We start from the raw sequence: 27,187 nt of genomic DNA, 5'->3' as shown, positions 1-27,187 counted from the left end.
TAGAGAGGACTGAAAGAAAGCTAAATTAAGTTTCAAGGTTGTTGATCTATCTGCAGTGGAGAAGGACAGGTTTTCCATTTTTGTTTGTTTGAAGATGTGGGCATGATCTCTGGAAATGATTTCTCTAAGAAGTCTCACATGGTATTTATTTGTGTTTAGTTGTCCATGTTGCACAGGTTCCTGGAAAGGAAAGTTGACTTTTTTTTTTTAAACAAAAAGGAATAGGAAAAGAAGTTGTTCAAAAAGGCTGAATCATTTTAAACCTGATTTAAAGCTGTCTACATAAAGTAACAACACAGTTCGGTGGAAAAGGGAAAACCTAGTCTTTTAGCCAGCAGTTTATGTACACAATGTTAAAAGGGGAACACAGATTGGTTTTTTTTTAAGCGTGGGTGGAGGAGCTTATCTGGCCTTGTGTAAAAAAGAGGTCAAAAGTTTTGGGACTCTGGAATGTGCTGCAGGGCAAATTGAGAAAGGGACAGGTATGAAATCATCCCCGGGAGTGGACGCTGCTGCCCTGGGGCCTTATCTGAAAGGAGGCAGAAGGATTACTCTGTGAGCCGTGAGCCGGTGAGCCCGCTCCAGCGCGGGCCTACAACACTTTGGTCACTAACAACAAATTTGATCTCAGTGAATTGAATGAAAATTTCAATATAGAACCCCAAAGGTGTTTCCTACAGCCTCCCTTCCCCCAGGTATTTAAGCATTGAGTCATCATGTCATGCCTGCTTCCTCCTGCTGTCAGACATTCACCCTGGAATACAAGCTTTCTAGAAGATTCCGTGTGGGACACTTCTGTTTGAATTTAGCTCTGAGGTGACTTAAATTTTTTTTTTTTTTTTTTTTTTGGGTAGATGACTTTGTAAGGTGTTCTTCTGTCACAAAATGAAACCTTGTTTCCCAACATGTTCCACTATTTCCTCAGCTACCTCATGAGAGCTAACTTCAGTTTTCCAGTTCTTAGCATTTACACTTCCTCCTTCCCTCAGATGGCCAGCGCTTACTCACTCAGTTCTCACTCCCAAACCACAGGGTCTATCAGAAACAGGGAGGGACATGAACTAAAGTTTCTTATTTTCACATGAATTTTATGAAAAATATTTAAGAAAGTAAATCCCCCATTTAATCTAGTTACCTATTTCCTAAATATGGATTTTTCTGTTTAAAATGTTGAGTTTTCTTAATAAACGCCACACTAGGCAGGGAAATGTAGCGGGAGTCCGTTTGGTTGGCACTCAAGGGCTGCAAATCACCAGCCCTGTAGGCAAAGTAATTCAAGTCCTCCCACCTCTGATAATTCGGTTTTATCACATTCAAGTACTATGAAATTAATAGCTATCATCACAATTTTTAGGATTATTTGGGGGCTAATACAAGCACATGGTTAAAACGAGGTCAGGTGTTCCTATGTGACATTCTGATTATATCCAAGTGCCATGACCTTCTATCCGCATCGACCTTTGGTCCACTGCCTCATTCACTTACCCACAGTCAAACACCCTGGCACCTGTTCCGGTGTGTGCCTCAGAAATGCAATGCAGAACATATGGCCACACTTTTCTTTTGGAAACCAAACATCATTTTCAGTTCTCAAATTTTCTACTGAGATGTGTGAGGATATTTCTCCTTTGGAAAGTTGAAGCATTAATCAAGGCCAGTTGGAAATATTTCATAATTGTAGTGAAAGTAGGATGGCTCAAGGGAAAAAATTAGCACTCAGAAGAGTAGAAAGCAGGAGAGGATTGATTCCAGCAGTGTTTTTCAAGCCTTTTTGACTTGACTTTCTCACCCACAGTAAGAAAGACAATTTATATGACAAGGCCATATTTACTACCTACAACATTCTTTGATACTTTGTATCGCATTTCACTTTTCTAAAATGCCGATTGACACGTTTGACTAATTTTGAGATACTCTGAGCTTATCTCACCATTTCATGAGTCGTGAGCCAGGGCTTGAAAAACACAGGATTGGAGGTTACAAGGGAGAGACTGTCCCCCTGATGTGTGGTGAAACACTGCTCTCTGCTACTGCACAATCAGCTTACTTCTCAATCACATTTACCTCTTCCTTTTTGAAGGTGGGCTTGTCTTCCTGGGACTTGTCTCTTTTGGCTTGTGTTTTAGCTTCCCTTTCTTCTTCCTTTTTATTTTCAAGAATGGTAACGTCACTTGTGTAAAAGAAGCCCTTTCTAGCTTCTAGGAGTCAGATGAGCACGCAGCACGGAGGGCTTCTCTGCTGCTCTCTCAGCGTTCACCTTCCCCCTCCGTGCCTGGGTGCTGAACAGTGACGCGGGTGCTCTCCTCCTATATTTTCTCACGTGCCTACCACTGTGCTTACTGAAATCTAGCATGACACGCCGCTGCTGGTGTGTGTTTACAAACCTCGTGTGTGGGGCAGTGTGCTTTGTTCACGATCTCAAATACAGCTGTGTTCATGAGCAGGAGTGATTGACAACGTCAGTGCAGGGCAGACTTAGAGTTTGCTCAGGAAAGGTGAATGTGCAAGCATCTCTTTTTTCATTTTCTTTTTTGGGGGTGGGGGGTGATGGTGGTAGTAGTGGTTAGGTACATGCTTTCAATGCAGTCTTGCAGATAGGAAAAGATATCTTTTGTACCCTACAAACACTCCCCTCACCCCAACTATTTTCACCTTTCCTTGGGCTACATGAATAGTGTCATCCAGATGGTGAAAAAAGCAAAATGTATGCTCTTAATTATCAGTTTTAAATTGATACTATCCAAGATGAATGGCTTTCTGCAAGTCTACATTAAACTCAGGTCTACATGATGGCAAATCAGGCTTTTGACATTTTAAAACAAAAGGGTTCAACCAGCTCCCTTCCCTGCTTAATTACCAGTTAATTCCTGAGGATTTATTTTTGCCTTCTTAAGATGAAATTGTTTGACCATTTTTCTTTTTTTTTTTTTTTTGAGACAGAATCTCACTTCATTGCCCTCGGTGGAGCGCTGTGGCGTCATAGCTCACGGAAACCTCAAATTCTTGAGCTTAAGCGATTCTCTTGCCTCAGCCTCCTAAGTACCTGGGACTACAGGCGCCTGCCACAACGCCGGGCTATTTTTAGAGATGAGGTTTCACCCTAGCTCAGGCTGGTCTCCAACTCCTCAGCTCAGGTGATCTGCCCAAACCTTGGCGTCCCAGAGTGCTAGGATTACAGGTGTAAGCCAGGGTGCCCACCTTAACCATTATTCTTTTTGTCAGTTTCTCATCCCAATTTTTATAATTTTTTAATTGAATGTCAGACACATGAGTGAGGTGAGGTGAGGTATTATGAGCCTCTTGCCTCATGTAGACCTACAGATAGAGGGAAGGTGTTAAAAAGAATGAGTTTAGATGTAGATGAATAGAATCATTAAGTCAACACAGCACCACCACATACATTATCTTTGCATTGATTCATTTTTTTTGGTATTCATAACAACCAAGCACGGAGCAATTGGTTTCTCTCTGGTTGTCCCAGTAAATTTGGTTGATTGAATGTTTAGCCATCAACCTCTTGCTTCATGCTTGCATATTGCTATGGCCTGAAAAAATGAACAGCTCGCCAATGATAAAGCACGCAGGCTGTATGCATGTGGCCTCAGTTCCGTGTGCATTACATTTCTCATAAGTCACAGGCATCACACATTTGGTGCAAAATGTTTACTGTACCTGTTTCTTTAGGACAGATGTCTGCAGTTTTTCTTCTTGCACTTTCTTTTCATTTACCCATTTCCCATCTCTTTTCTCTTCTACCTTTCCCACTTGAACCTTTGTCTCTTGTCTTTTCTCTTCTAGCTGCTTATTGAGTTTCTGCTCTTCTATCTTAGCCTTCTCCTCTGCCTCCCTCCTTTCTCTCTCCTCTGCCTCCCTCCTTTCTCTCTCCTCTGCCTCCCTCCTTTCTCTCTCCTCTGCCTCCCTCCTTTCTCTCTCCTCTGCCTCCCTCCTTTCTCTCTCCTCTGCCTCCCTCCTTTCTCTCTCCTCTGCCTCCCTCCTTTCTCTCTCCTCTGCCTCCCTCCTTTCTCTCTCCTCTGCCTCCCTCCTTTCTCTCTCCTCTGCCTCCCTCCTTTCTCTCTCCTCTGCCTCCCTCCTTTCTCTCTCCTCCGCCTCCCTCCTTTCTCTTTCTTGGGCAGCTGCTTCTATTCTTGCTCGCTCATCTGCTATCTTTTTGTCTTCCTCGGCTTTGATTCTTTCCCTTTCTTCGGCCTCCAACCGTACCCTCTCTGCCTCAGCTCTCTCCCTGTCTTCCTCTTCTGTCTTTTCATTATGGGGAATTGCATCTGAACCCAGGTCCCTCTCCTCTGATTTAGGCTCTTCCGCACCTATCTGCCCATTTTTCAATGACATCACCCCTGTCTCCTCTTGGCTTTCTGTTTTCTTTCCTGCCGTCACCTCTACCTGATTTTCTCCAACGCTCCTTTGCTTTGGCTTCCCCTCCTCCTCCTCCTCCTCCTGGCCCTTTTCTTCCTTCTTGTTTTCTTCAGCATCCCTCCAGTCGTTCCTCTGGTAGGACTTGGTGACTATTTCTGTTTCCTCTATCTCATATCGTTCTTGGTGACTTTTACTTTTCTCTTCCTTCTCTGCAGCTTCATTTTCTGCCATGTCATTTTGCATTCTTCTGCTTGGGAGTGACAGCCCGGCATCTGTGATTGTTGGGTCAAACTCCTTCTGCCGCTCCAGAGCTTCCTGAAGGCGTTTCTGGCGTCTTTCCTCTCGCCGAGCCAGGCGCTCCAGCAAGGCAGCCTCATCATCACCTTCCACCTGGGTGTTTGTGGGGCTTGTCTTGGGCTCCTCATCGAGCACACTGCACAACAGAAAGAACAACACCAAAGACAGCTGGCTGATTCCTGAGTCAGCTGTGTTCATATAGCCTGTGCTACCCGGGACTGCTCAGATGCTGGTGGCAGCATGCCCATGACACCCGGGGGTGCTACTATGTGGGGCACGCCTGCCTGGCTGTCCACTGCCAGCACATGCATGGCTTTGCCCTTGGTCTTTCTCTGGCCACTGGAGTCTCTTCAACATGCTAGAAGTTCTTAATGTCGAAAAACAATTGATGAGCATTCATGTATAAATACCTCAGCACCCCCCACCATTTGAGTTGGATAAATGTGAGGTCCATGCTCCACAGGGGACCCTAGAGCTCCCCAGTGGAGTTAAGCTCCAGATGCCCACAGTGGTAACATGCTTGGTTAACACAACCTTTACTTAACCAGATATTCCCTCTTCTGTCTCATGTCCCCTCGTCCCTACTAGTGTTTCCTGGGATCACCTTACAAATGAACTACGTACACTCAAATCTTTTATTTTAGGACCTGTTTCTTGGGGGATTCAAATGAAGAGAAGGAAGTAACGAGTGAATTCTTCTAGTGTCATATAGCATTCTCACGTGTCACCAAGTCTAGAATTCCTGATCTGGATTGGGGGGACCCAGGGTACTTTGAGAGGGGAGTATATGTCAATGACCCTCACGGAAGTGTCTACCATAATTCCTGCTCCATTGTCACAGGGGAGGGATTGCCAGTGAGGGTGACAGTTCCTGTCCTCTCCTCTCCCTTGCACCTTGCTGGGGCCAATGTGACCAGTGATTGCCAGTGACATGTGAACAGAAGTATTTAAACCAAGGTAATTACAAAGCAGAGGTGCAGCCTCAATCCTTAATGTCCTTGGGGTTGGTAGAGTTGCAAAAGGAAAGAAGCTAGGTGACTGCTTCCACCTACTTACTAGACAGAAATACCCACACTGAACTGGTGTGTGTTACTGCAGTAAACTACTAAAGCTTAGGGACTCGTTGTTACAGCAGCCAGCATTACTTAACCAGTGTATACACTACTACCTTCTTTGTCAAGATTTCCATAAATAAAGGGTTTCCTGTCCTTCTTTTTCTATAGAGGACAATGGACAGTTAAATTAGACATTTATAAAAAAAAAAAAAAAAAAAGAAAAGAAAGAAAGTCTCTAAAAACCAAACTCCAGCATGTCCATCACCTCACTCACTATTGCAGGATGTTGGACGCTGCCCAAATCAGGGTGTTTGTCTCCACTGGCAGGAAACTACCAGTCATGTGATACCAGAACTGTGACCAGAGCTGGAAGAATATATCTTGCAATGTTTCGAAACTCCATCAAGTTTCATGGTTCATCCCAAACTTGGCTCATCTGCAGTTCAAGTTCACTTAATTTTGGAAAAACACATTTCATATTTAACAATAAAAATGGCAGTGTAAAGGCTAGGTTTTAAACTTTCTTGGCCTTAGCTTTTGCTACAGGACACTGTCTTCATGAATTAGATATGTGAGGGGATCAAATGTTCCTAAAAATACAAAGAGTTTAGAATTTAGAGGGAAAAATCTATGTGTAAGTCACTTGAATCAACTGAATTCTGATAATTTTAAAAAGGTACCCAAATTCCAAAGTGGTAGCCAGATTAGGGTAAGAGGTAAGAAACCAACCAACTATACTGGAGCTTTCTTTGCCTGTTTATAAATCATGACAATAATATCATTAATGTTGTTATTAAGTGCCAGTTATAGTGATTTAATCCTAAGAAGTGACTAATTAACATTTCAGAGATAAATCACATATTCACAGACCTGAATATGCTTTTCCAAAAGATTTTGCTTTTAGAAAAGAAATATAAAATAAAAAACAAAGAAGAAAATATTTTATTCTAAAAATAAAGAATTTTGGTTTAATTAAATGGTTGATTTGGTTGAATCATAACAATAAAATGTGAAAACAGAAAGGAATAGGAGCAGAAATAAGGTTTTAAAAGCAAGAAGCCATTGCTGGCTACTCACTAATAACTAGATTGAGAAAAGGCCTCAAAATGCCATTTTTAAAACTCATTCTATCCCTTTCCCTTCAGCTTAAAAATAGAAAAAGCAGTGGTTGATTATGCTGCTTTCCTTCTGTAAGACTGCTAATAGTGAAAATTTATTGAGTACTTACCATGTTCAAGGCACTGTGCATTTTACATACATTATTACTTAAATTAGGTTTAATAGTATGTTTTGGAGAAAGGCATAATTTTTATTTTCACTTAAGTGAAGTAACACAGTTAGTGAAAGGCCAAATTGGGATTCAAAGCCAAGTAGTGGACCCCAGAGATCATACTTGCATCCTCTTTACAGTCTTTTCTCCCCAGTTAGGAGCTATTTACCAAGGGACCAGGGCTCTATTTCTCCAGCTATCCAATAAGCTTCCTTGTTGAATTCATTCTGCCTGCCAGCATTTTCTTTCTCTCTCTTCCTTTTTTTTTTTTTTTTTTCAGACAGAGTCTCACTATGTTGCCCTGGGTAGAGCACTGTGGTGTCACAGCTCACAGCAACCTCAAACTCTTGGGCTTAAGCGATTCTCTTGCCTCAGCCTCCCAAGTAGCTGGGACTACAGGCGCCCCCCACAACGCCCGGCTGCCTGCTAGCATTTTCAAGATTGTTTTCAGAAACCTTCTGCTGTATGAAGTAGGACAATGAAGTTCTCAAATTCATCCTAGAAAATGTGCTACACACATCATTGATGAATATCACCATGGTCACCTTCAAAGTACTCCCTTGGGACATCTGGTGACCAAGGTGATATTCAGCAAGGAGGTATGTGGCACATTTTCAAGGATGAGTTCATGAACTTAATTTTCTGACCTCCTAGCCTCTCAAATTTAAGTCAAAGAGGCCAGGACCTATTCCTTTCAGAATTTTTTAAATAGACAGAACTAAACAAAATAAAACAAACTAAAACCAAAGCCACATGTGAGACCTTACATAGTTGATCCATTGTATTTAATCTGTCCATAGTTTTAATTTAAAATTATTTTTCTCCCCCTCCCAACATCCTCAACTTTTCCAGACCGTGAGGTATATAAATGACATACACTGACCATTACCACAGAGAACTGTGTGACTTTATTTCTGTCATAAAAGCCCTTTTTGAAGAAGTTGAACCTATTAGGCATTCTCGACTTCCCCAATTTCCACCAGGGCCTGAGCGGGAAAAGATGTAGTAGTAATAAACTCATTGAGCATGTTCGAATATTCACATTTCATTCAGCAGGATTCTGCATCTTGCTGAATTTTAGAGTGATCAGAGAACATTGATTCAGGCTGTCTATTAGGAAAAAGAAGACATCTGTTCTTCATGCCTACTTCTAAAATTCACAAGTTACTGGTAGGCACACAGAATGCTTATACTAAACTAATAAATCTTTAGTTCAAAATAGATACCAATGCTCTATAGAATGACTGTCAATAGTTTTCCTTCTTTAAAGTTATTCACTGTGTGTAGTAAGTTTAAAAAATACTAGATTATAAAATATAATAAAAACCTGCAACTTAACTATGTTTAGGCGATGGGAATGGACGTGGGGTGGGGAGACAAGAATATTTGTGTTCTGATGTCCAGATCAGATTAGTTGTCCAATCTGTCCAATCTGATTAGTTGCCTAAAATGACCACAGAGTAATTAAACAAGTTAGATCAATTGGAAAAGGGTTGAGCTGGGCTGAGAAGGGGATGCTTTGCCTGACAGATTCTGTTCAACAGACAAAGACACAAATTAGAAGTTCTCCATTCTGAAGAGGACAGTACCTGTTCTGGGCATTCACCTCCACCTGGTCTGTCCCCTGTCCCAAGGCTTCTTCTTCTTGCTTCTGCCGCAGCCTTTCCTGTCGGGCTCTGCGGCGCCGTTCCCGGGCCGCCTCTTCTTCATCATCATCATTCCTCTGGTAGGCGATTCTGCAACATTTCAAAGACAACTTCCTGAGGGTGCCACTTGCCAACTATCGTCATCAACTTCTTGATAGGAACAGCCCTAAGCACTTCTCTGAACTTGACTAAAGCACCAGAGTTCTAAAAGGATGGTTCAGTTGCTAAGTTTAGAAACCCAATCAACTAGTTTTTAGACTTTTAAGTATTTGAAAAGCATGAATCCAATAGCTACAGAGGGTGATTTACAATGATCGAATAGCAATGTAAACAAAAAAAAAATCACACAAAAGCGGGTTGTCTTTGTTAGCAAATTTAGATGTCCTTACTAAGCTATTATCAGTATGTAAAATGTAAAAGCAGAAATACAAACTATTAAACTGAAAATAATCAAAATGCACATTAAAAAGGATTCAGCAGGTCATGTGAATTATTTACATAGAAACAAAGATCAGAAAAGAATCAAGTTATGCTACCAAACTGGGACTTTGGTGTTAAGAAGCAAAATTGCCATTTGCCATCTGGAGCAGGGCATTTTCTTTGTTTGGCTTTCGTTTGTCCTTTTAGTTCCTTTTCACTGACAATTGGTAGGAGGCTTTAGAGTCGGTGCATTTTGAAGGGGTAGAGGCTCCATCTAAGGCCCCTCTCCTGCTCCAGACCAAGCTTTAGTATCACATCATCCAAACCCTGGGCCCATCACAGTCGCCCACAGGTGGACCTGTGGACAGATGCGTATAGGCTGAGGCAGGTAGAAGGGACACAGAGAGATATATTATTGGGCTTTTACAGTTTTATCTTAAGCAAATTATAGTACCAGTATCACTATGCTAGATATTTTTCCCCTAATACTTATTCTCAAATAAAGAACTAGGGCTGTGAAACTACAGATGCCCCAATTGGAGAAAATGGCCTGCATGGTTGATTTGGCTACTTTTGAAGGCGTGATATGCTCTGAGATACAAAATGCCAAGAAGGCACGGGTGTTGCTGGCCAGTCCCGGCAGAGCTGACTTGATGGGTGGGAGGGATGGGGATGGAATGGGGATAAGGACGGGCTACTTTTTACTTTGGAGATTTGAAGTGTTTTATTTCAATGTTATTATACTTACATATCTATAAATAGAAATTCAGATACATAAACTTTTCACACCAATATTTTTCTTTTTACTGTAGGAAGATCTAGGCTCTTAAAAAATTATTAAGTGTGTGATATAGTACTGTTAACTTTTGGCATACTGTATGGCAGAGCTCTAGCACATACTTGTAATTCTTACATAACCAAAAAGCCAAAATAATTTATAAATTCAACAAAACAGCAGGACCATACCATTTATACCAATACTATGAACCTAATACAACTGATGATGGTCTGCTCACATTAGATTTACAAACGAGGCTGAGATCCAGTCCTTTATTTCATCTGTTTCATCATCCTGAAATAAAATGTATGAATGGTTTTTCACTGAGGGTTCTTATAAAAAACAGGATGAGCATTTCTGAAAGTTGGTTGGTTTGTTCTTTGTTATTTGAGAAAATCTGACTTTATGTTTACTAAAATCTGCTGGTGGGCAACGTTCAAATGCCAATGTAAACAGTGTCACTTAGTAAAGCTACAAAACTAAATGGTTTATTTTCACAAATATGGAAGGAAGGGCAGGGTGGTACGTGTGAGATAGTTGATCATAGATGACCAGATCAGGACTCAGACAACGTGCTTTTTAGAACTGGTCTTGTACTCTTTTGTAGCAATTTGATTAATCTGAGTTAAATTTCCCTGTGAATGATAATCAAATGAAATAATGTCATGGCAAAGTGTTCTATACTGCAATGTACTGTCATCCTTAGACAGTTCAGTTAAGAAGCTGCTTTGGGACGAAAGATGAGTTCAATTTTAGACTTGTTGAGTTTGAGGTGACAAAGTGACATGATTTGCATGTTCTCTTCTAATTCAATCGCATTGTAGTTGGCAGTCAAAAGCCCTTCCCAGAGGTTTGGCTTCACCTTTCAAATTCTTGGCCTGATATTCCTTCGGCTTATTTCTCAGTTGACATCTTGAACCGTCGCAGGGAGAATTAGTCCCGAATGACTGCTTCCCAAGCTAATCAAACAGAAAGTCTCAATCTGGCCTTCTGTACCTCTGGATCAGCCATGAGGAGGACACGGATTTTACTTGGGGAGTCCTCTTTCAAGATAAGCAAGAGGCACAGAAGTTCCACATGGGACATTGCTGTGCTCGAAGCAACACTCCTCCCTCTCCTTACTAGAATCAAAGTTTAAGCCCTTACTTTCCCTCTCTACTTAAAAAATGTGAGGGGTTACTCTCTTTCTCCTTCCTACTCGATATGCAGCATGGCTGGACGGTGTTGGCGGTTGGCTCTGACACGCACTAGATTTGCCACTGAGGCCAGGTCACACTTAATCTTTCTTCGATTTCTCATTGGAGGAGAACAACCAGATCATCTCCATTTTCTCTTCTAACCCTTTTTGCTTGGTACAGATGAAAATTTATAGGTAACAACTCTCCAGTGGTAGCTCCTTGTCTAGAATATAAGAAATCCAAATGGTTTCATGGTATTTTCAGTCCCAATGTGCCCAGGCTCAATAACTAATCAGTTGACTTTATACTTTATAAGTGAAATTGTGTCCACACCAAATGAATTGACAGGTGTGCAGTTTCCAACTGTGAGACTCCCCTCATTAGCCCTCCGTCAAAACAAACAGTAGATTCTTAGCTTTTAGGCCTCTTCCATGGCAACCTGCCCTTCATACTAACACCACAGGTTCATTTTTTTTCTTTCAAAATAGAAAAAAAAAATCTTGATTGTTTATTCTTTTGGATGTTAAAGGTAACACACACTTATTATTTTTTAAAACCTGACAATACTTAATGTATAAATGAGAAAGTAAAAACTAGCTCCCTGGGATCATACCACCCAGAAATGAATGTGATACTAGATGATATGGTCTACCAACCATTTTATTATTATTATTTTTTATTAAATTATAACTTTGTACAGATCAGGGTACTGCTTTGATATATAATGGAATTATATATAATAATAATAATATATAATATAATAATATATTATTCAGGAATTTATGGGGATCAGGGTACTGCTTCAATATATGTGAAATGCTTACATTGAACTAAATAACACATCCATCACAATTATACTCATTTCTTAATAGTTTTGAAATGTACCATTGCATCACGCACATTAGGTGAGGTCCCCCAATACCCTCCCTCCTCCCATATTCCCCCTCCCCCTCCCTCTCTCTCCTCTTCCCTTCTACTTTCGGGACTATAGTTATGTTTTGCCATTCTACCAGCCAGTTTCCTATGAATGCATGGATATTTTCACTTTTACTAAAGTTGAGTCATGTTGTATATGTCATTTCATAAACCATTTCTTTAATTTACCTTGTTTATGACTATTTTTAACATATTGGCAAAACATAATTTCAATAGCAATGCAATATTCTATCTGTGTATGTATATATACACATAAAGTGTATATGTATAAACATAGTAATTATAGGGTGTACTATTAATATAATTTCTTTAACGAATTTTATACTGATGGGCATTTAAGAATTTTTTTGACTTTATGTTCCTATAAACAATGCTGGAAAGGACATCATTTCAATACACTTTTGCCATTTTTTTCAATTACTTATTTAGAATATCTTTTCAGAAGTTAGAATCTTTGAGTTTAAGAGTATGCTCACTTTAAAAGGTTTTGATATGTACTGGCAAATTGCCTTCCAGAAAAGGTCCATAACACCAGCAATGTATGAGTGCTAATTTCATCATTAAAGCAGCGTTTGCCCCCCAGTAGAGGCAAGCATAACTTTAATATATCCAAACGATAGCATAACCTCTGCTTTATGCTTCAGTTAAAGACAAAAAGTTAACATTTCTGATTTCCACACACCAGATTTAAATGTAGTTGAAATGTTGCTGAGTATAAAATTCATACCTAACCAACCACTGGGTTGTAATAAAAGCAAAACAATCTATTTGTTTCCTCTGTGAAAATTCAGCAAATGTGTATTAACCAGTCTGCCCATCTTCCACAGAACAAAGACAGCCGATTTTCCCAGATGATTCAGAAGCAATGTGGGACGTGAAGTTTCTCTGAATCATCAGATAATGACTGAACTGTGTGTGTGTGTGTGTTTTTGAGACAGAGTCTCACTTTGTTGCCCTCGGTAGAGTGCCTTGGTGTCACAGCTCACCGCAACCTCCAGCTCTTGGGCTTAGGTGATTCTCTTGCCTCAGGCTCCAGAGTAGCTGGGACTACAGGCGCCCACCACAACACCCGGCTATTTTTTTGTTGCAGTTTGGCCAGAGCTGCGTTTGAACCTGCCACCCTCCGTATATGGGGCCGGTACCCTACTCACTAAGCCACAGGCACCACTCGACTGAACTGTGTTTAATAGAGTTTTAATCAAATATGTATTACTGTGATCTTTTTTTTCTAATCCACAAATGATCTGTTAAGCGACTATTAAATTAAATGTTTGATTGATCTGACTCCATGAGCGTCCCGCCCCTGCTGCTTGGAAGAGAGTTTACTGCGGAGTGTTCTGCTGTGTTTCTTGGAAACTGCCTTTGCTCATCTCTTGGCCTGAATACTAGTGGAAACATACGATGGACCTTTTGGTGGGAAGGCCAGTTAAGAGAAAAATGGCTTATTCAATATTTGGGAGAAGCATAGATTGTGTGTGTGTGTGGTGTGCATACGTGTGTGCACACATGGTAATGAATACATGCAAACAATCTTAAGAGTCCACAATAATTACATGATGTTATTTGATTGTGTCAGTGGTATATGTAAAAATAAAGAGGAATGGCTTTCTTTCTGTTTCTAGAACCATTGCTTAAAGGCCCTGGAGTTACATGATAAGAAAAAACCGCTCTATACAACGGGAAACTCTGTTGTAGTGCTGTGGCTTTTATACCAAAGGCATTGGAAGTCTTTAACTCCAAAGTTCTGCTGCCTCAGTATAGTCACATAAAAAGATAGGAAGGCTACACCCTATGCCTTTCAGATAGAAAATTTAAATAAAAGTATTGCAGGCATGGCAAATAAGGAAAATCAATGAGGACTCTGTACATCTGGAAGGGCAGTGTCTAAATGTGCACCCGAAGAGAAAAAGAGGAACTGGCAGAAGCTTCTCCAGCAAGACACTGGAGCAAGGCTCTGGCTGTCCTGCTGCTGTGGGACCCGCCCACCCCAGCTTCTCCATCGAATATTTCCCAATGTGTAGAACTATTCTTTTTATAATCTCGTCTATAATATAGATTGTTTTGTTTTGTTGTTACCACACATTCCCCAAAGTTGGAAGAGGGTTTTCCAATCCCTTTCATTTTTTTTTCCATGTTGCTATTTTCTGACTTGAGTCTGTGTGACATCATCCTTAAAGTTTTCAAGTAAAATGCCAGCACTAGCATTTTTTAGAAAACAAAACAAGATCTCTCACCAAGAAGCCATGATTAAAAATTAAATAATGGAAAAAATATAACTATTTTTATTGTGGGGGGGAGCTGATTTTATTACATGTTTAAGATCATTAAAGACCCAGCAAAAATGACAAAGAAGTACAGTTAAGAGTACAGAATTTACTTATTTTATATTGATACTCATAGTACTACTCTGAGTAATTAACTCTGGATGACTCAATAGTTAATCAGGTTTGCATTTCAATTAGACTATTCTATATTTTTTACATATATGGTATGCATGATATAGTCATAATCTTGTAATAAAAAAATTTAGTAGTATGTTTCCTGACTTTTCAAAGTCAGTTCACCAAGGCATTCCTTATTTTTGCCATCAACCAAATCTCATATTTAACCATTCCCCCATCCCTGGACATTTTTGGCTTTTTTCCATTTTTTTTTCTATTGCTTCCAATGTGTGTGCTTCTGTAGGGTAGATACTGAGAAGAGGAATAGTATGCATTGGTTTAAATGTAAAAGAGTCTATCAAATTGCCCGTCACAGTAGTTGTTTCATTTTATATCCACATGCTCTCTTGTTTCACATATCCACATCAGATCAACACACGTTAAGGTAGTCAAAAATCAACACATTGTATCCCACATATGCATAAATGTATTCATGATCTATGTATATATAACTTAATTTAAAAAAAAAAGAAAACATTTGTACCCCAGTCATATTCTGAAATTTCAAAAAAGAAAAAAATATATTAGAAGAGAAACCTCTTAAAATGCCCTAAATGTATGAGGGCTGTCCAGAAAGTATTCATCCATATATGTTTCTATTTCTGATATTACGTGGTTGGATACTTTCTAGACAGCCATCTAGTAGTGAACAATAAGTCAAATTTAGAGATCTACTGTATTTTTTATTATAGAATATAAATAGTATTTCTTAGAAAGACAAAAAAAAGATAGTCTACTGCTAAGTGATAGGATCTGAGAAAAGACTTAGTCTATATTTTGTATAGTAGTGACTTCTAACATTTTAAGAATGAGGATCCTTTTAAAAGATCTAGAAAAATTAAGGTACCATTGACAATTGCTTATACTTCTGTTATTTTATTGACGAAACATTTTATAAAGTATAACTTCAGTGATGCATAAAAAGGAATCTATATTCTATAAACCACTGCATCTATATATTTCTGAAAAATAGTTTTTCATAAATGAGAAAAGAATTTACCAGAAAAAGTTTGGTATGGATATGAATTTGGGAATCTTTTAAAAAAATTTCCCTGCTAGAGCAGGACTGCTGTATTGAAAGAGATTGTAAGAGTGCTGCTGAACAGACTTTGAATTATCACCGTCTATTTTTTGGTGTGCTTGGTAAGCACAAACACATATACAGACACATACGCAGACCCACAGGTTGAATGAGAAAAAGCCTGAGAGAGAAGGCTCAAAGCACTATAATGAGGCCCAGTTACAAAAGACTTAAGGACCCATTCAGAAGTTTCCAAGTCTCTTTATTTTCCTTAACTTTTCCCATGCTTTATAAAAGGATACTCTACCTAAAATTCCAACAGATTGAATACATTCACTGAACTAATGAGTCTCATGGGTGTTCTTCATTTGAAAATGTATAATCAACCTTCCAGTGGACAACTGCCCGGGCCCAAGAGCAGCTCTGATCCAGCTACGTTCCATCATACCTCCACTTTGAGGTAACAAGCCGTTCAAGAGAAAGTGGCGTTGGCTAGAGGAGATTTCTGACTTGTTAACTGTGACCCTCAATCCAGAACACCATCCTGCCCCCAGTTTTCTGCAGTTGTACCCTCCCCACATAGGCCACACCCCAAGGAAAACACCGGGGGCTTGTAGAACCAATTCTTAGTCAATTCCTTTTCTTTGATTTCCATCATCATCGGTTCTGCTGATCTCACTGTCTTTACCTGGGATCCAACTTGAAGAATTAAAACCTCGTGTCAGTTAAAACATGCTCATCAATTATTTGGAAGCAAAATGACTCACACATACTTTCATTATTCATTTTCATGTACCAAAACCCCCAGTGATTTTCTTTCATAATATGAAATGCAAGCAAATTCCCCAAACATATCCAATCAGCTCTTCCAATTGCTCGAACACTCTTAGCAGAATCTCAGGCCAGGCTGTGATCAGGAGGGAAAGCCCTGAGCTACTGAAATGAGTCATATTTGCCCTGCAGATTTACTGGATATGTTGGAAAGTTAAAAGAAGTTTATAGAAACATTCCAGGCTCTTAAATATGATTTTGTTTATATGTGGTGTCTGCAAAAATGTTGTGGTTTCATTTAATGTACATAAAGTCCAACTCTGAATTTTTTCCCCCTGGAGTCCTTAAGGAAAGGTATTAAAAATTACTACGGAGGAAAAAAGCAATCAAGAAAATAAAGATTATTTTCATGGCAGAAAAATGTTAAGACATTGACCGTCGATAGTCAATTGGTTCGTTAGTAATTAATAAAGGATAGATAGAATGAAAGAAAGCTCCCTTGATTTAGAAAAAAAGAATTTTTTGGTGGAAATGTGCTATATTATTTCATTGTAGCGGTCATTGTTTTATCAGTGTGGTGGCTTTTTGCTGGAGTGAAGGCATTTAGGGGATAGGCTGCTTTGAAGAAAATTACCCAGGAAGGGAAGAATGTTCCACACCATCTATGCCCCTTTCTTCATCCCACCTTCCCATACGCAGGCACATTTGAGAGTTGCTAAAGTTTCCATCTCAACCATACATTTAGGTGCTTGCAAGCGTTCATGTTTTTAAGTATATCCTCACAAGTTATCACTACAAGCCCACACCACGAGTTTCTATAACTGCAGAGCACACTGCACAGCAGAGAGAAAGAAACAGCTGATGGTGAAGTAAAAACCTCTTCCCCTTGCATCCATGCAAATCACAGCAGGCTGGTTCTTAGCATTGTAATAACTGCCAGGTCCTATCCAACAAATAGATTGGATATGGTTGGTCATAAATGGTTACAAGAGACCTGGGAGTTCTGATCCTGATTCTAAGTTACAGGACGACAGTCCTCAGAATGGTCCTGCCCCAGGGCAGGCAGATCCCCACGCTCAAAGCCTCATTACTGACTTGATGCACACGGTCACAGGAAATTTAAAATGATGGATTTTAATTGTTCGGGTTTATTATTTTAAATTAAAGATTTTTTTATTATGAAATATTAATATATTGTACCTACAGGTGGGGCATAGTGGCTCATGCCTGTAATTCTAGCACTCTGGGAGGCTAAAGCCGGGGGATCCCTTGAGGTCAGGAGTTCAAGACCAGCTTGAGCAAGGTAAGACTCCATCTCTAAAAAGAAACTAGAAAAATTAGCCAGGTGCGGTGGCACATGTCTGTATTCCCAGCTACTCAGTAGGTTGAGGCGGAAGAATCACTTGAACCCAGGAGTTTAAGGTTGCTGGTTGCTGTGAGGTAGGCTGACGCCACAGTATTCTACCCAGGGTGACAGAGTGAGACTCTGTCTCAAAAAAAAAAAAAAAAAAATTGAGACAGTAATGAGCTTGAATTTGGGGATATGTGACTTATTCTCTTGCTTTTCTTTATAGTTTCACCATCATGACATGTATCCCTAAATAATCCATTTGTTATTAGTCTTGCCTTTAAAAAACTGTACATAATAGTTCTGTGTACCATGATTTAGCTTCTTTCATACATTATGTTTTCGTGATTCATCTATGTTTATAAGAACAGCTGCACATTGTAATGACAGATGAAGCACAGGGTTCTCCAAACATGTCTCGGATTATAGTCTGGATGGGATAAATGTCCAACTTCTTATTCAACTGGTGTTATTTTCTTTTAGAAACTCCATAAATGGCTTGTGATATTCAGTAGAGATACAATGAATATAATCTGGACTTACTTTCCTATGGTTATTTTTCTCACATTTGTTTTTAAAAGAAAGAATGCATCTGACTAACCCATTCAATACAGATTTTGGAGGGATCATTCCATGATCACTTCCCGAGTGAAACTAAAATCCATTAATTTTGTCACAAACAGGACAGAATTTGCACCACCCCATCTACCCCACCCTACTAAAATAATAAACGTCCTCAGATACAAATAATCGCATTTTGATTTATAATATTTATAAGGGGTAGGTATGGAAAGAGAGGGTTGAGGGTGGAAAAGATATGTATTGCTCCTCACTTGGTTAGTTTGGTTGAAATGAATGAAAAGGAGTTAAGAAAAATGTTCAGTGGCTAAGAAGATAATCAAAATAAAAGAACTAAGCTCCCTTCCTCTCTTGCCACCTTAAGATTGAACTGGATTTGGAGAACACAGAATGGAAAAGGAAAAGATAAAACTGATATGAAGGTGGCTATTAGAGATAAACCCCATTACTTACCTGTGTTTTCATAAACATTACCTTTTTTTCATCCCCAGCCTAGGGTTCTTTGTTTGCTAAGAGTCTTAAATAATAAATGAGAATCTTACATATATATGATCATTAATGAACTCAGACTTTTAAAAATGTTGTCAATCAAAAGTAAAGTCTGACTTGGGTCTGTTCTATGACTATGGTACCTATTAAAGGACAATCTTGCTTTAATAAGCAGAGAAGATGTGGACAATAAACCTTGGGCTTCCTCAGTTTTTTGTTTTTTGATTTTTTTTTTTTGCAGTTTTTGGCCGGGGCCAGATTTGAGCCCGCCGCCTCTGGTACACGGGGCTGGTGCCCTATTCCTTTGAGCTATAGGTGCCACCCCAGTCAGTTTTTTTGGTTTTTTTTTTTTGTAGAGACAGAGTCTCAACTTATTGCCCTCGGTAGAGTGCCGTGGCGTCACACGGCTCACAGCAACCTCCAAATCCTTGGACTTAGGCGATTCTCTTGACTCAGCCTCCCAAGTAGCTGGGACTACAGGCGCCCACCACAACGCCCGGCTATTTTTTGGTTGCAGTTTGGCCGGGGCTGGGTTTGAACCCGCCACCCTCGGCATATGGGGCCGGCGCCTTACCGACTGAGCCACAGGCGCCACTCCCCATCAGTTTTTTAAAAGTAAAACATTAGAAAACAATTCAGACACAGGTGTCTGTAACTGGGAACACTACATTTTGCCAGCTCTTGCTCTTGCATAGAGGTTTGGATCTGGATATGCAACTCACACACATCTGCTGCTGAGTGGGGTGTAGGGAGACTCCCACATTTCTACTAGCCGAGTTGGACAAACTGCATCTGACCACAGATACATAAACATGCAAATGTTTTCCATAACCAAAGATAGTCTCCTATAAACAGAAATTTCCATTTCTGCCTTTTTTTATATCTTTTTTTTTTTTTCCTTTTTGTTTGTCTCACTCTTTCTCACTCTGTTGCCCCAGCCTAGAGTGCTGTGGTGTCAGCCTAGCTCGCAGCAACCTCAAACTCCTGGGCTGGAGTGATCCTCCTGCCTCAGCCTCTTAAGTAGCTGGGACTACAGGTGCCCACCACAATGCCTGGCTAATTTTTCTACTTTTAGTAGATGTGGTGTCTGGCTCTTGCTCAAGTTGGTCTTGAACTCCTGAACTCAAGCAATTCTCCCACCTTGGCCTCCCAGAGTAGTAGGATTACAGGTGTGAGCCACTGCACCCAGCCTCCAATTCTATCTTCAAATGCAAAAAAGATGAACCCATTTTAGATGAGTCTTAGAGTCATGTGGAAATTCAAGTCTTGTTCCCAAATTTGAAATATTGTGTCTGGGGTACAGAAGTCCATCATTTCATGTAGTGGAGCTTGAAATTATAGGACCTTTATCAAATTGGCAAACATTTGACAAAAGAAAGTGATTCGAAAAATGAATGCAAGATGTTGTTAAATGGAGAGTATAAACCTGTGAGTAATTACAGGGAGCCCTGGTAAGCGAAAGTGGTATTCCAGAAATGCTGACGGAAATGGCGCACTGCGTGCGTGTGGGGACGGCTAAGGCAGGTCACGTGGCCCGTGCCAGTGGGCCTGAGTCTCAGCATCCTCTAGACAGGCAGTGCTTAATGGGAGGAAATTTATGGGTAATGGATTTTCATAACAGGCCTTTTATGATCTTTCCCTCCCCCAAAGTGCCCTCTGGAGTTTTCATGCTTTCACTCTCATTTTTCTTAATTGGAAAAAGATTTCCTATTCATTTCCTCCTTCCCAGTACTCCTTTCCACCCGACTGGCATCGCCTCCCATCTTGTTTCTCCCTCTTGGATTCCTCACCTCGCCTTCGGAAACAGAAAGCTCTTACAGACTGACGGTTATGACACCGAGGCATTGTGCTAGCACTGCTAGTAGAAGTGACGGCCATTCTAACAAGAAAGCACATTTGGGGGCTGAGTACCCTCTCCCTGACCCTGGAGGTACTGCACAAATTGCCTAATATCCAGGGGGCTCAGCTCTACCCTCCATGTGCTAGAATCACAAAGCTTTGTGAACCCGTGGTAGCAAGTAGAAAGACACACCTTGAGGGGAGCTAGGAATGAATGGCCAAATCCTGGATGTTTGGCCCATTGGAAAGAACATCTATTCTTGCAGAGGACTTGGCAGCTAGCCAAGTGTAACCTAAGGGGTCCAACCTCCCTACTGCTGAGAGAGGAAGTCCAGGAGTCCACTGTGTTCTTGGGGGATCATCCTCTGAGTTTGGTGGAGACCTCATTTAAGACAGGGCCTGCTCAGTGTAGAGGGAGACAAGTAATTTAGGCTGATCAAAGCAAACCAAATAAAATCTTCCATGCCTGAAGACTCTCTTTGAGTGGACAGTAAACCTCCATAAAATGCAAACATTTTAACAGATAGGGAAATAACTAAATAAGTAAGCACCTAGATTTGTGTGTGCTAGCTGAGTTAGAATCATGAACAGCTTAAGATTCAGAGACCCAGGGCTCTGAGGGAGGGCGGCGTGGACATGAGAGATGTTTGTAGACAAGACTTTAAAGGACTTGAGGGAACCTGTTGGGGACCAGGAGAGTTTATCTCAACAGGGAGAGTCAGGACTTCTAATGTACTGGCCAGATCATTAAGCGATAAGGCTGATGCTGTCTTCTGGCTGGACAGCAAATGGAATCACTACTAATTCTTTATAATTGTTACCTAATAGAGGAGGGCCTGTTGCACTCATGGACATACTGACTTGTACTCAAAAAAAATCATACTTTTGAATTACAAATGACAAAGTTACAGTGCTGGCATTAGTTTATGGGTTACTAATCTTGTGTAACTATTGTCACCAACGGTCCACATGGAACCGAGACTTGGAGGGGAGGACAGTTCAAGGCAGGTGGGAGCTCAGAGTCGTAAGCCCAGGGCTGCATATTCTGAGGAAGGAGCACTGTGCCAGGTATCAAGGCGGAGTCTTAACTAGCAGTAGTGGGATGCTGGTTGGTAATGCTGCTGTAACGTGCCAACGGGTGACAGCCAGGTGGCTGGAATTAGCATGCCCATTCTTTACATACTGTGTTTAATGAGCATTCATGCTGTTCAAGCCACGAAGGGCAAAAGCCAAGATGAATTAACCCCCTGAAAGGAGTTTATAATCTTGTAGGGAAGCTAAGACATGTGTAAGCATGTAATAGTAGAAAGAATGTGGTAAATATTGTGGGAGACTCAGCCATAAAGTGATTTAAAGTTTAAAGGAGGAAGAAGACAAGTCCAGCTAAGGGATCAGAGAAAGCTTCAAGAAGAAAGCAGTGTGTGAGCTTGATCTTTTGGGATGGCTGGGATTGAAAGAGGACCTTTGCTCATACGGAGAGCTCAGATAGCAAGGCTGCAGAATCAGGAAACATGAAGATGGAAAAACAAACAACTCCATCTGGCTTGGAAGGCATGAAGGTTATGCATGAAGTTCCAATCACGCTCGGTGCATACAGAAGGACAGCTTCTAACAACTGGAAGAGCAGACCAATCCCGTGTGAAGCATAAGCTCCTTCCGAAGGCCTCGGTCTCAGCATGGCCCCGTGCAAAGGAAGTCTTAAAGGGCAGCACACAGGGAGGAGTTTCGAGTTTCAGTCTCCACTCCAGGTGTTTCATCTCAATCTGCAGCTTTGCTGAGAAATAAAAGAAATTAGGGCCAGCTACTTTAAATCAAGGACTCCCATCAATCTCAGCTGTAAGAGGAGCCTTCAGGAAATCTGACTCAGAACCATAGCACAGCGGAAGATCCCTGAAGAGCAATGCGCTGTGACTTTCCGTTTTGCAGAATGGAATTTCTCTCCTTTTTAATTTTTGCCACCTTCTCCACGGTCTTGCACTCATTTTGCCCACGTAGCCTAAAATTGGCTTTTCATTTATTCTGCTTCTAAATCAGAGCCCAGCTGAAATCTACTGCCATGGCATAGATTTTAAGATCACATAGATGGCTAAAACTAGAAGTAATTTGGGGGGTTATTTTAAATGCAGACTTCACATTTTATACATGACAATCTGGGGTCTAAAAGGTAAAGTGACCTCTTACCATTATTTATATGTAATTATAAATTCAGGATCGAGCCAGGGCTTTCCCTGTGTTCTTTCTAACACAGGAGGTTCCTTGGTGTATTCTGTAGATTATTAAACCGTTTCAGTCATCTGAGCCAGGGATCAAAAAACTATGGCCTGCAGGCCAAATCCAGCTCACCTCCTGTTTTTGTAAATTTCTTTTTATGGGAACATAATCATGTCATATCAGCTATGGCTGGTTTTGCATATCAATGCCAGAGCTATGTAATTAGGACAGAGATAGTTTTAACTCACAAATTCGAAAATGTATATCCTTTTTTAACCCTTTACAAGAAAGTTTGTTGATTTTTGCTATTAACCAATTAAAAACATTAAAAGTGCACTGCTCGGGGCAGTGCCTGTGGCTCAAAGGAGTAGGGCACTGGCCCCATATGCCGGAGATGGCGGGTTCAAACCCAGTCCCAGCCAAAAACTGCAAAAATATAAATAAATAAATTAAAGTGCACTGCTCAGCTTGATGCCCATAGCACAGTGGTTACAGCGCCAGCCACATATACTGAGGGTGGCGGGTTCGAACCTGGCCCTGGCCAGCTAAACAACATCAACTGCAACAACAAGAAAGCTGGGCATTGTGGCGGGTGCCTGTAGTCCCAGCTACCTGGGAGGCTGAGGCAAGAGAATCGCTTGAGCCCAAGAGTTTGCGGTTGCTGTGAGCTGGGCGCCATGGCACTCTACCGAGGGTGGCATAGTGAGACTCTGTCTCAAAAAAAAAGTGCACGGCTGACATTCATATATTCATACCTGTATATATGCACTTATACATATATGTAAATTCATTTATTTATAAATTATATAGATTTAGTGCTATTTAAATATTTATAGATATTACAAAACACATTAAACAGAAATTTTAAAGGCTAGAACAATAAAATGAAACTCTATTTAATGTTTAATTTATTAATGTTCATTAAACTTTTATTGTTTTTAAAAAAATCTTGGCTTAACATGTTGTAATCTGTAACTTGAAGGGCTGGCTTGAAGTTCAGTTTATCTTGGCATTTAGTTTTATTTTATTTATTTATTTTTTTGTAGAGACAGAGTCTTACTTTATGGCCCTCTGTTGAGTGCCGTGGCCTCACACAGCTCACAGCAACCTTCAACTCCTGGGCTTAAGCGATTCTCTTGCCTCAGCCTCCTGAGTAGCTGGGACTACAGGCGCCCACCACAACGCCCGGCTATTTTTTGGTTGCAGTTTGGCCGGGGCCGGGCTTGAACCCGCCACCCTCAGTACATGGGGCCGGCGCCCTACTGATTGAGCCACAGGTGCTGCCCTGGCATTTAGTTTTAAATGACAGTCAAAGCTTAATTGAAAAAGAAAAAGTCCCTAAAAGATATGTAGATAAAAATAGAAGAAACATATCATTGGCTTGTTGCATTGAAGCATAACACTAATATTTTTAATCTCCTGCACCAACCAGGCATGGTTTTATGATGCACTTTATCTAGAAAATTTATGTCTGTCTTATTGTCAATCAGTTGTTTGTTCAAAGTAATCCAAAATTGTTTTAGTTTTACATTTTTAGTAATTATCTTCAAAGTCTACTAAAATGCTTCACTTGGGAGATTTTTAAATAGATGAGAAAGTGTTTCCAGGTGATGTGTGAAGATGTGATAGCCTTGGTGAGTCAGATGTTTGTATCTTTTTTGACAATGATATCACCAAAAATAGGGCTGCCTTCTAGAAGATTGTGTGATTTTCAGATTCTGAAAAGCATTCCCCTTCCTCCTATCTGCCGGGAACGCCACTGAAAGGGAACAGGTAAAGTACATGGCTAAGGACACGCTGCTGCCCGCTGACCACTTTTACCTGCAGGGGTTCTCCTCATGTCCTTGCATTATTCGTGTTACTTTCTGCCCTATCTTCTGGAGAAATCCTTTTAAGTACAAGTCTATTTCACGCAGGCGAGGTCAGTTTAAAGTAGGTAAGATTAACCACCGCCTTGGCGAATCTACTGGCAGTCAGTTACAAGTAAACTTCGCTGACTCACAGGATGCTGAGAAGACAGGACTGACCGAAGACCCCACTGCCCCCCTCCCCAGGGGGCGGGGACTCAAGCTAGTCCCTCAAAGACCAGTCACAGTCACACGTAGCCAAAAATATGAACCGAGGGAAAGGTGCTGGTTCCAGAAAGTGTAATGAACCTCAGAAAACCTTTATTTCCTTTTCTTAGGACTTCATCTTACAGTCTCTTGCCTTCTTTTCTTTGGTCATGCTTCTACTTACGATGCTCTTCCCTCCTTTTTCTTTTCACTAGAGCCAGCTTGTGTGTCTGCCAAGGCCAGCTCAAACGCTGCAATCATTCCGTCATGGACATCCACTGGGCGCTTGGCTTCCTATGAAATCTTTGTTTTTGTTCCAGATATTTTTCACATACTACTTTATTATCATTAGCTGTGTATTAGCTTATCTCCCAGCCTCCCATGTTAATGCCTTATGTTTCTTGAAAGCAAGAGTCATGTTTTACATTTTACACATTTTTAGCCCCTTTCTCCAGAGTGCCTTGTCTAAAGTAGGTATTTTGTAAGTATTTTTGGTAGTTGCATTTAAGAAAGGCATATGTCATAAAAACATTGAATAACAGCAATTACGAAGGCTAATTAACGTATCTCTGAATGTGAGGTGAACTGCCTAAATTCATGTGGATTTATCTGAACCAGAACATAGAAAGGTCAAAAACTCCAACATGAAGCCATTGAAAAGTTTCAGCACCAAATACAGGACAATGATGCTTTTCCAAGGGACAGATGAATGAGATGTGACTCAGTTCCATGTACAGGGAAAGACTGACAATTCTCATATACTAGGATCATGAGTATTTGCTTGAAAAGTGGTTGCTTAAAGTTATTACAGCTTGATCTTCCCTAAGCAATGGAGGTGGGAGAAGGCCACCCCCAAAGCCAAAGTGTAGATGCACACACACACACACACACAGACACACACACACTCTCTCAATTAGAAGCTTTGTGGGTGGCCAAAAAGGCAGATACTCCAAACTGGCTTGTGACTATGACCCAGGAACACCTGGCTGTGCCATGTTGTATGGGCTGTGGGTTTGCTCTCTGATCATTAGGATCATTAGTTCCAGAAGCTGAAATTTAATCATTCACCAAAAGAAGACGTGATCTCTCAGGTTTCAATTTCCTTACTATGAAGTGATGGAAAAAATATATTAAACCAGCCTCAGAATAAGAATGGCAGCTTAAAAGCTAGGCATGAGGAAAAATACAAGGAGTGGACCCCAAAGTTGGAAGCAATTACTAACTGCAAACTTTCTTGCCACTGTCTGCCTAGGTGGGCACCTGATGCATTTTGCTCATTGATCCAGAATGCAAAAGTTTTAATGCATTTTTGTGAATTCATTTGATACTCTGATACTTTTTTCTCTGTAGATGGTATGACTTTGCAACCATATACAGAAAATCCTCCTGAGTTCAAAGGTAGAAAATGTATGTTGTCCTTGTTAGGAAGAATCAAATGGTTATGGATGGGAAAGATATTTGACTTTTGAACCTAGTCAATGACCAGGGAATAAAGTCAAATTTAGTCAACTGGTATTTTCCCGTCAGCCTATGGACTCTCGAGTGTCTGTATGTGTGTGGATGTGCCATCAGCCTGTCTCTTTTATTGTCACGCGATTGGTTTGGCTCCTGAGCAGAGGTGTTCCGTATCATCCTGCTGCCCTAGTGTGTGCCTTTCTGCTTCCATGGCTCCTCCTGCATCTTCTTCCCTCACAAATGTCCTACATCCCTGTACATCAGCGGTTCTCAACCTGTGGGTTGCAACCCACAGGAACTGTATTAAAGGGCCGTGGCATTAGTTAGGTTGAGAATGACTGTTCTCCATTCTCTCTCTTCTCACTCTCAAGCTGACTGTTGGTTTTGGTCTTTTGCAATGTCTGTGGGAAGCAAAAACAACTCAGCACAAGCAGGTAAACTGAATATGTTGGACTTAGCCAGTCCTTTAGAAATACTTTTGAGTGCTCTAGTCAAACCTAGTTCTGTAACTCAGTGAATAAGTCATTAAGATAGTCATTAATCTACCGAATCTTGGGATGTTTTGTCACTTTTACATTCAATTTCAGAGTTAGGCTTATAAGTTAGTTTAACCCACTTTGTAGTCAACCTGGGATGTGTCTACATGGAGATAGTGACATGGTTTTGTTCAGTTCCAAACATCATAACCACTTGCCCCATTGATCAAAATAACAAAAGAACAGTTTATTTTGGTTATTAAATATCTCAGAACACTAGATTGACTATATTTGGTATTTCTGATCCAGGCATTAGTAGTTGTGACTCCAAAGTGACATTGTGTTATGAGCTTGTGCTCTCTCGAGCCATCCTTTGGAACAAGGTGTCCAGGGGCCTGTTACACACTCCATTTTACTCAACTTCACAGAGAGCTTTGGCACTGTTGACCACACCTTCCTTTTTGAGATTCTTCATCTTTATTTATTTTGTAGTTTCTTTTATGTCTTTTATTGAGTTTCTCCTTCAACTCTTTTCTTCTTTTACTCAACATA

General features: G+C 40.6%; 2 protein-coding genes across 15 annotated transcripts in view; one reads left to right on the top strand and one right to left on the bottom strand.

Annotated features, from left to right (window-relative positions):
• The window catches only part of CALD1 (caldesmon 1), a 221,655-nt gene that overhangs the window by 27,770 nt on the left and 166,698 nt on the right, over positions 1-27,187 (bottom strand). For 8 of the 14 annotated variants that reach the window (XM_053609393.1, XM_053609391.1, XM_053609395.1 and 5 more), the window contains 3 exons: positions 8,583-8,729; positions 3,673-4,804; positions 2,065-2,142 (listed from right to left, as the gene is read on the bottom strand). In XM_053609393.1, coding sequence (XP_053465368.1) covers positions 2,065-2,142; positions 3,673-4,804; positions 8,583-8,729 — 1,357 coding nt within the window. The remainder of the gene's footprint in view (positions 1-2,064; positions 2,143-3,672; positions 4,805-8,582; positions 8,730-27,187) is intronic. The other 6 variants (XM_053609399.1, XM_053609402.1, XM_053609403.1 and 3 more) reach the window with 1 other exon arrangement.
• The window catches only part of CYREN (cell cycle regulator of NHEJ), a 275,649-nt gene that overhangs the window by 168,075 nt on the left and 80,387 nt on the right, over positions 1-27,187 (top strand). The window lies entirely within an intron of this gene.

Source organism: Nycticebus coucang, chromosome 11 (assembly GCF_027406575.1).
Source record: "Nycticebus coucang isolate mNycCou1 chromosome 11, mNycCou1.pri, whole genome shotgun sequence".
In the NCBI taxonomy this organism is placed as follows: Eukaryota; Metazoa; Chordata; class Mammalia; order Primates; family Lorisidae; genus Nycticebus; species Nycticebus coucang.
This window is presented reverse-complemented; position numbering and strand designations above follow the sequence as displayed.